This window comes from Heliangelus exortis, chromosome 3 (assembly GCF_036169615.1).
Source record: "Heliangelus exortis chromosome 3, bHelExo1.hap1, whole genome shotgun sequence".
NCBI classification, from domain to species: Eukaryota; Metazoa; Chordata; class Aves; order Apodiformes; family Trochilidae; genus Heliangelus; species Heliangelus exortis.
This window is the reverse complement of record NC_092424.1, coordinates 49,193,191-49,202,349: the sequence shown is the minus strand read 5'-3', so window position 1 is coordinate 49,202,349 and position 9,159 is coordinate 49,193,191. Positions and strand designations below refer to the sequence as shown.

At 36.0% G+C, this 9,159-nt stretch overlaps 1 protein-coding gene across 1 annotated transcript in view; it reads right to left on the bottom strand.

The window, feature by feature from the left end:
* Positions 1-4,414: 4,414 nt before the first annotated feature.
* The window catches only part of ADGB (androglobin), a 96,772-nt gene continuing 92,027 nt past the window's right edge, over positions 4,415-9,159 (bottom strand). Inside the window, exons 34-36 of the mRNA XM_071742439.1 lie at positions 8,093-8,195; positions 6,590-6,773; positions 4,415-4,831 (exon numbers count right to left, since the gene is read on the bottom strand). Coding sequence (XP_071598540.1) covers positions 4,649-4,831; positions 6,590-6,773; positions 8,093-8,195 — 470 coding nt within the window. The 3' untranslated portion in view covers positions 4,415-4,648. The remainder of the gene's footprint in view (positions 4,832-6,589; positions 6,774-8,092; positions 8,196-9,159) is intronic.

Here is a 9,159-nt window from a genome sequence, read left to right as displayed (position 1 = left end):
GCCTTGTGTAAATGCCAGCCAAATTAAAGCAAAGCAGATGGGACAAGCCATTTGAAGATTAATGAAGCTACTTGTGCTAAAAAGTAACTTCAGATATGTATCTTAATGAAGAAGCTCCTGTCTACTTCATAATAGCTGGTCAAAAGAAAAGGATCAAGCAGTGAAAAACTGCTGAAGCTTAGGTGAATGTAGTGAGAACCACAAGTCACCAGGTGTTGCCGATAATGAACTGGGAGCTTAGGCCCAGCTGTGCCCAATAATTAGGGCCTGCCCCAGCCGGAAATGGGCGGGGCTGAAGGGCAAAATAAAAGGCATGCTCCCAGAAGCAGAAGAAGTAAAAGATGCCTGGGGAGAGAGACACGGCTAGAGAGCTCCTGAGAAGAGCCGTGCTCCCGAGAGAAGGGTTTGCCGCAACAGGTGAATACATCTACAAAGAACTATTAGACTGATTATCTTTTAACAGACTTAATTCCTATTAAACTGGATTACCTAGTCAAAGACTTAATGTCTTTCTCAGGTACCTGCAGTGCTTTGTGAATAATACCATTTTTCCTAAAATGTAGAAGAAAAGCAAGCAGCCTGAGAAATTCTTTACAGATAATTCACAATGCAGTCTAACATGCTGAAGAGTTTTCATTTTGCTGTGGCATTTTCTGTTGTCATCAAAGCTTTCAAAAGTTTTGCTGAACAGTGAAATTTTCCTTTGTATAACTAGCTATAATTCACTTGAAAGAGAAATTATTATCAGGAATCAGTACAGTAAACAAATTCTTTTTGGTTTAGCACTGGAAAAATGCAGCTGAACCTTAAAGATGCTATGAAAGATGCCCCCCCTTGTTCCAAAGAATCTCCAAAACTTTATTCAAAAGCCATGCCAATCACAAAGTATAATTGTAAAATATTTCCAGTATTGCCTTTAGCTCTGAGCTCATCAAGGCTGTCAGGCTGCATAACTCATCCATCGGAGAAAAGCCAGGCTTGTCTCTCACACGCTACTGTACTGGTTCCTGAAGCTGCTACAGCTCTTGCGAGTCCTCAGCAATGATTAGATACTAAGACTGTTGACAGCCTTTGAAATGAAGAGATTGGAATAAACTTTGCATTTGGTTCATGAGTTGGAGGTACTTAAGGTGTGAGGGAATCATAAAAACATGAAAAATAAAATCTTACTGGAACACTGAAAACCAGTCCTGTAAGAAGCATACGACCTTCTGCCAGACACAGGTTTTGACAAAGACATTTCTGAACTGTTGAAGTACCCCACCCTCTTCATCTACGTGCAGAGATGGCTACTGCCATACTCTTCCTCAGGAGTAAGACCTGACATTTCAGGGGAGATGCATACAACTCATCAAGTTGTGAGACAACTAAAGATACATGTTTAGAGGTTGACAGAGTTATCTGTGTTGTTTTTTTATATACTGAGTTCTTCCATGAAAAAAGTAAAGGCTTTCTAAGTGACAAACTCTGCAGACTTTCTTAGGGATGATTTTCTGTAATACATGTCAGAAGGGAACTGTTCAACCCCGGTTCCCCCTCCCCCAGATCCAAAACTTGTCTTCTGAGACTTGAAGCAATGAGATACCTGGTAAAGGATGCCTTGATGCAGCCATTTCTCTACTGCACCTCCAGAAGGACTGCCATCTTACAAGATGGAGCAATCATGCTGTGATTCAGAAAAGCCTTCCCTTTCTACTCTGTTCTGTAAAGGGTTTGACCCCAGGTTTCAGTTCTTTGCCAAAGTCCTTTGCTGAATCAGAAAGCACAAAATTTTATGCCCCTCTTGATTCTGGCTCTGAATGGCCAAGCTGACTATACGCAGGAATGATGATTATCCAAATCCCAGAGCTTTTATTACATGAAACCTTAAGAAAATATGAATGGTAGATGCAATATGGCATATTTCTGAAATGTACAATCTGTAAAACCAAAATTTTAACAATTTCTTCCACTGAATATAGTCGGTAAATTCCTTTGATGAAAAGGCTGCTTAAGTGTCATAAAATTATCATGCTAAAAGGCATCTTACTCCTAAAGGGCAAAAGAATAAAAGTACTTTATCTATGTGAATACACAATTTCACAATTTCACTATTGGACAACTTGGTCTAAAAACTGGAGGCAACATTCTCATCAGGTAAAACACAACACATAGTTTTGCCTGTTTGCTTTTCTTACAGTAAAGTGCTAAACATTATGGCATCTTAAATATTGCAAAGGGCTGTTTTGAAACCGTTACATTTTGGTTTAGTTTTTTACACATTTCCCCACTAACTTAGCCTGTACAGTAGTGCACCATGTAAAAGCTGTTGTGTTGATGTAAAATTGATACATATGACATTTAATCTGTCACCCATTTCCAGGTTCAATGCATGTAATTTCTTTGACACCAAAAAAAATTAAAGGCTTTTTCTCTCCCAGGTTCCATTATGGGGTAAGAGTATGTTTTCCTTTTCTGGAATATGCACAGGGATTTAATAAAACTGTTACTGTGCTTCTCTTAAAACATTACATTCTCCAAAATACATATAGTTAAACAGTGTGATTCCTTCATCATATCTGTGCTGTTGAAATGACAAATGAGCCAACAGAGACATTCACAAACCACAGAGCAGATCCTGATGATGCCACATTACTCTGTCAATTGAGGAAATTATGAAACTTAAAATTGTGTATAACATTAGGACTAGATTTGATAATGTAGGTTTCAGTACACTGATGTATGAGTTTAAATCGGTTTACAGCTCATTACATGCGAGGATGGGTTGTGATCATGAAGCTTATTAGTTGAATTTTTGACATTTAGATGTCGATTATGCTGACTTTTGGAACTGGATTGAGTTTTACAACAGAATGTTGTCATTACAGCACTTGCAGTGACACCAAGAACAGAACTTCAGCTCTACAAAAACTTCCTCTACAAAAGCTCATTAGAGATTCTCATAAGAAGACAACCAACACGTGCTATTGCCATGGAAACAAGATGGAATATTATGAGGCAGTATAGCCCATATTCCAAAACAGAGGACAAAGAGCAATTACAGCACAAGAGTGACAGGCTTTTTATTTGCAGCCTGTATGGGTCAAAGCAAAACTTAGCTTGTGCTCTTTGAAAAGAAAATCACCAGTTCAGTTTTAGGACTCTGGTTTATATTCCTCCTTCCCTCCCTCCCAAACACGAAAACTCAAGGCAGCAAGTTTAGTCAATGTTGTATGGGAGGATGGAGGCTGAATGGAGGCAGAGGCACCACAGCAGGTGAGTAGGTGTGATGATGTACAAAGAACAGACATTAGAGAACTGATAGATGAGTGAGTCAAGTTCAGGGCAAGCAGCGAGGTACTGATAAAACAGGTGAGTAAAACCAGAAGAAGCTGAATACCTGGTATGTCATTAAGATGCAGAGGAAAGGCCAGCTTGAAATGCAACTGCTAGCCAGCACCAGTGGCCAGAATGCAAAGAATAACATTTCTTGTTATTTTTATCAAAGTGGTAAGGCTCATGGCTTCTCATGCTGCCTAGATAATGAAATGCTTTTGGAAGCCCTGAACATCCTGTATGTATGGAATACGTACGTAAACAATATGTGGCAATCTCACTTCCCGAGCTCCTGCTTGTGACTACACACACAGAAAGTTCTGTAAATCATTTACAACAGCTCAGTCTGATCTAGAGAGTTCTCACCATTGCAAGAGCTTTGACCATCATCTCTGAGTACAGAGTGATAGCCAGTGAGTAGGAACGCAGTATTTTTTTGCATATGATGACAATACCAAACATATTAGGAATTCTGTGAAAACAGAAGCAAGAGCTTAGAGGAAAGATTTTACCCTTCCTGTAGAAAGCCTGTAATTGCCAGTTCATTCACACACCGATTCTTCCTTCAAGGAACATTTAAAAATTCCAGCCAAAGGTTTAAGAAGAAAAGGTCTATAGTAATCACTATAAGCAATGCCAACTTGGGCAAAACATAGCTTTGGAAAGATAAACAAAGAGAGTAACAGGGTTTCAAGGAGTATTCAGCAAGACTTGGAATGTTGTGCCGTGAATTTGCTACTACAGAGAATTTCTGTGAGCTTCAAAACCACTGGAGAGAATGATGAAAAAGAAAAAATACTATAGCACACAGAAAACCTGTGAGTGCCTACTGAAGCAGACTTTGGGAAGCTTTCCAAAGCTTGCATATAAAAAGTGCAGTATGCCACTATTTCATTATTATGAACTCCACAAACTGTCATCCATGTAAGGAACTCATGTTTCTGCCAAGTTAAATGACTTCAAAACCGATAGGTTACATTCACTGTTTCAACCCTTATTCATTCTTGGCTGCTTCTGTTTTGACTGGAAAAAGAGAACAAAAGACACTGTGACATCGTGAGAGAAGAATCTAAATGGAAAATGAATTTTTCTTGCAAAATTTTGTTCTAGTAAAACATACAAACTTTAATAGTAGTGAGTACCTTTATAAGAAACAAAATAGCAAACAGGTTAAAAAGAATACCAGATCAATTTTTCAGGCAGAGATCAAATGTGATATGGTTGACCAAAATACTGAAAAATAACATTTTCTTTTCCTTGCATAAAAGCTTTATTTCCCAAAGTGTTAAATGGAGTAGTGTTAAAGTGTTAAATACAGTAGTGCTACTAACTACTATTTTTTCCCTTTTCCGTTCTTTTTTTTTACTGCATTTGGGTTTTTCTTCTCTTGCTCTCCTTGCAAGCTTGCTTCAAGAGCTGCCAGCTCTTCTTCTTTCCTGCTCTCAGCCTCTAGGAGCTCATTTCTATACGCTTCCCGCATGCTGTGAACTTTGCCTCGTTTTTCATCTAAGGATGCCTAGGCAAAAAGAAACAGCAATAACCCCCAGCACATGAATCTTGATTTCATCACAAGCAGCTGAATACTTCCTGTTATGTTTCACTTTATGACTCTGTAAGTATAGTGTATAGTATTTCTCCTTTTCTTTTTACATGCATTTTTATTGATTTGTCACTGTGATACATCTATATGTCAGTCTTTTCACCATGAAGAAGAGGAGAAAGTTCAAGAAAATCCCTTTAAAATTAGTTACATAGAAGGAGGATAGGCTTATGTACAAGAAATCCATCTGTCTAATCCCTACTCAGTTGCTGGCTTGCTTTGTTGTCTGAAGTGAGTCCCCTAAAACCTACTTTTCAGTAATGCTGAAATGCCTAAGTTTTTGTCTTTTTAGAGACTAACAGAGCCTCAATCACATTGACCTTCTATGAGCCTTACAGCAAGAAGGACTTGGACACTTCTGAAAACTTTGTCATTTACATTTCCATCCTGGGAAATGGGTACACTTGAATACTTTTATATTGTTTTCTGTGCTCTACAGATGAAAAAAATGTGTAAGTGCTTATCAGCACAGCATGAATATTCTTGAGTAAATCTCATTTTAAATTATTACTGTGAACATCTTTAATGGATATACTTTCTAGAAAATAAAGAAATTGCCTTTCTAAAATATACTAGGCACCCAAAACCATAGCAACATCTCAAAACATGAGGATGGATTCTTATTAGGGATCAATCAGTCACTGGTAGGGAACTATGGCTCCTTTCAGACTTGTAGCTAAGTAATATAAATCAGGCTGTCTGGAAACTTGTTCAGGAGACATTTTCAAGTTCTTTCCGCAAATAGGTTGGGTTGAGAGCTCTGAATAGCCACCAGCTGATTCTAAGTAGTTATTTTATCACCACCATGTAACAAAACATTTTGTTCCCAATGACACTCAAGAGTTAAACCCATTTTGTTAAGATATTTGTACCAATTTGATGTGCAATGCATTGGCTGGGTTAATCCCAACAATGGATCCTACACTGATCCTACCAAATTTATTTCTTATAGATATATTTTTAAAGAGATGGATAATTTTTTTGTTTGTTTGTTGACATAATGAATATTCCAGGAAAACTGTGTTCTCCAACTCTGCTGTAAGGCTCAGAAGCAATTCACCTTTCTACATAAATCACCTTGGCTTTTTATTACTTGTCAAAAAGCCCTACACTGTTCTGTAACAAAAAAAAAAAAAAAAAAATTGATCAAACCAGAAATGTTTTATCTAATATGCTTCTGGTCATAGGTATCAATGTACAATTTATTCTCACTTTTAACTATCCTTTTATGGTGATATTCCTAAAACAGTGTTTTTCATAGAATCATAGAACGTCAGATTGGAAGGGACCTCAAAGTATCATATGGCCCAACCTTTCTAATATTATTCTTTATATAATATGTCTCAGCACCTATCAAGCTGAGACTTAAAGCTTTTCAAAGTGAGGGAATCGACCACTTCCCTTGGGAGACCATTCCAATGTCTGACTGTCCACTTTTTGCAAAATGCTGCATCAAGAAAGTCCGAAGAATATCAAATTAGGGATGTTGTGTAGTAACATTTTTTCCCCTAGAATCTTTAGTTTTAACCTTTGCCCATGTCAAATTTCAAGCTTGATGACTCCTTCAAGATACTCGTTCTGAATACAAAAACCTTGGTAGTGGTTGATCAAGATGTTCATATTAGTGGTGGATATCACAGTAGCAGTTACTGAAAAGTAATACTGAAAACCTACCTGCAAATTCTCATACATTTCAAGTATATTTTCCTTCAATAAAGCTCTGGCATTTTTTTCTTTTTCTCTTTCTTGCAAGGCGAGCTCTCGAAGTTCCCTAAATTGGTTGATTTTTGCTGCTTTACTTATAGCTTGCTCTTGAATGATAGACTCATTTCTTATCACAGACTCAGGCATTGTTTTTCTAAAGGTAATAAAAAGATATTTGTCTCATTTCAAATACAGTTTTGTGTGGTTTATATTTTGCTGAACACCCAGATGCATATATTTTGCTTACATACTACAATGTCACCATCATATGGTCAGACATGGTTAGATATGGCAAAGGAGTCCTGTTCCCTCTGCTTATATATAAACTTGATGAAAAAGTACATTTCTGACAGCAGGTCTTCTTATATATGAGTGTCTACTTTAAAATTTTTTGTAAAGTCATGCTAATCTTTGAGCATATGAAAAACTCCTACATATAACACTTACTTTTAACTACAAGAAATTTCATATTTCCTTAAGTTTTTGATATTATAATTCGGTATTGAGACAAATGTAGGTTTTTTTTCTTTTTTGCAATTAGCATAGTGGTTAAGTACATGATATATTTTTATAGTTTGACTTCAATGACTAGTGTAAAACTCAAGGAATTGAAGACAAATTAAATGCTTACAAGACTCAAGCCTGTAAAAGACATTTTACCTTGTTTTCTACTCTTTTTATGTTACTCACTGCAATGTAACACCAGTTTCCCTTTCACTTTAAAATTAAATTTCAGGATTTTTGCAGCAAGTTCTAGGGTCTTTTGAAAATCAGTAAGCTGCCTGCACAGCAAACATGCAGGTGCATGAATATTAGCTAGATAGGTTCATATCAACACATGTAATAAAGAATATAGCTCTTTTGAATAAAAAACATAATATAATTATTTCAGCTATTACCTGCTATTATTAACCAAACCATTTTTAAAGTATATTATCTGAATCTAACATCACATACATCCTGACACACTTCAAATATGCTTTGCTCAAGATGACCACTGAATTAAATATATTTTCCTGCATATGTATTTTCTTCAGATTATTATGTCACATTCTCTTTGCATTCAGTGCAGGGGTTCTGGCCCTTTGACATGTATTATATTAGGCTCAGGACATAAATGAGAAATGGATGTAGGAAAGCATAGATTTTAAAACAAATCCATGCTAAGAAAATCAAAGATAAAAACGTATCTTGATGCCATATACACTTCTGTGTTCCCTACTGAGTGATTTTATGTACACAATATAAAGCACAGATAAAACATTGCCCAGGATTCTCATGGACACTTTAACATGCATGTAGCAGAATTGTAGCTTACTTCACTGACATCTGAAGGATGAAGTCTAAATTCACATATACTGCATCCATGTATAGATAGGCATAAAAATAGGCATAAAAATATATGTGCAAATCATTAACCAGCCTTTCATTGTGGTTCTTCACTGGGACTTAATTGTTCTTGCTGCAGTTTACCTCATGTAAGGAGTAAGGTCTATAGGCTCCCATTTTTTCTTTTGCATTTGTAAGTTTGTGTCAATAGCTGTTTGTGATTCTTTCTTTTCTGTGGCAAGAGAATCTAGGAAAGAACAGATTAAACTGGTTATCATAACTTCTATAGTGGTTAAGCTACATTCTTATATATAGTTTCTTTCCTCTTTTGGCTGAGCAACATACATTATTAAAAGAGAATTTGTGTTGTCCCAAACCAGGATAGAGAGGACATAGTATTTCTCCCTTTTTGTTTCCAGCACTCATGATAGAAACAGAGATGCTGCAAAATCTCCAGATAGAGTGAAATTAATATATGTATTTTAGCTAAACCCTCAGTACTCAAGAAGCTTTGTAAATCTAAGCAAGAGCATTCAATTTAAGGTGCATAAATAATATAAGAACAACATCTAATATACAAGGAACTGCATTCTATTATTTTTTTTCCTTAAAAAAAAAGCCAAAACACCAAAAAATATAAATCTGATTGTTCAGTCGTGGCTGTAATAACTTTTAAAAACTATCCACTTTTCGGAAAAGATTTAGTGTGGGATATATAAGAGTTCAAAGAAAAAAAATCCCATGACAGCTTAAAATTTTAATTTTGAAGCCTTACATATATTTTTTTAACCATGTAGATAGTAATCATGTTATGCTGTAACATAGCATCCTCACAATACAATTATACATCTGATATTAAGCATGACACTAGGCTGAGTTTATGTGATTATTATAGCACTTCCTTCTTTCATTTCATTTGGGTGTGTGGGAAATGCCTGTGAATTTTGACTAGCTTGAACAATCACTGCCACAGTTTATTTCCATAACAACTCTCTTATTGAGTTACTTATTGTAATAATGAATTAAATTTTTTTTTTTAAATGTTACTGGAATTTTCTCAACAAAAATAGGAAAGAGGCTTGAGCATTAAAAACAAATTACTGTCTATATATTTACTGTCTACACATAAATATTCCAGCATTCTCTTTTGGTCTAGAAGGGTGACAAGGACTGTAGAAGTGCCTCAGACACTGCCCATCAGAAAAGTATTC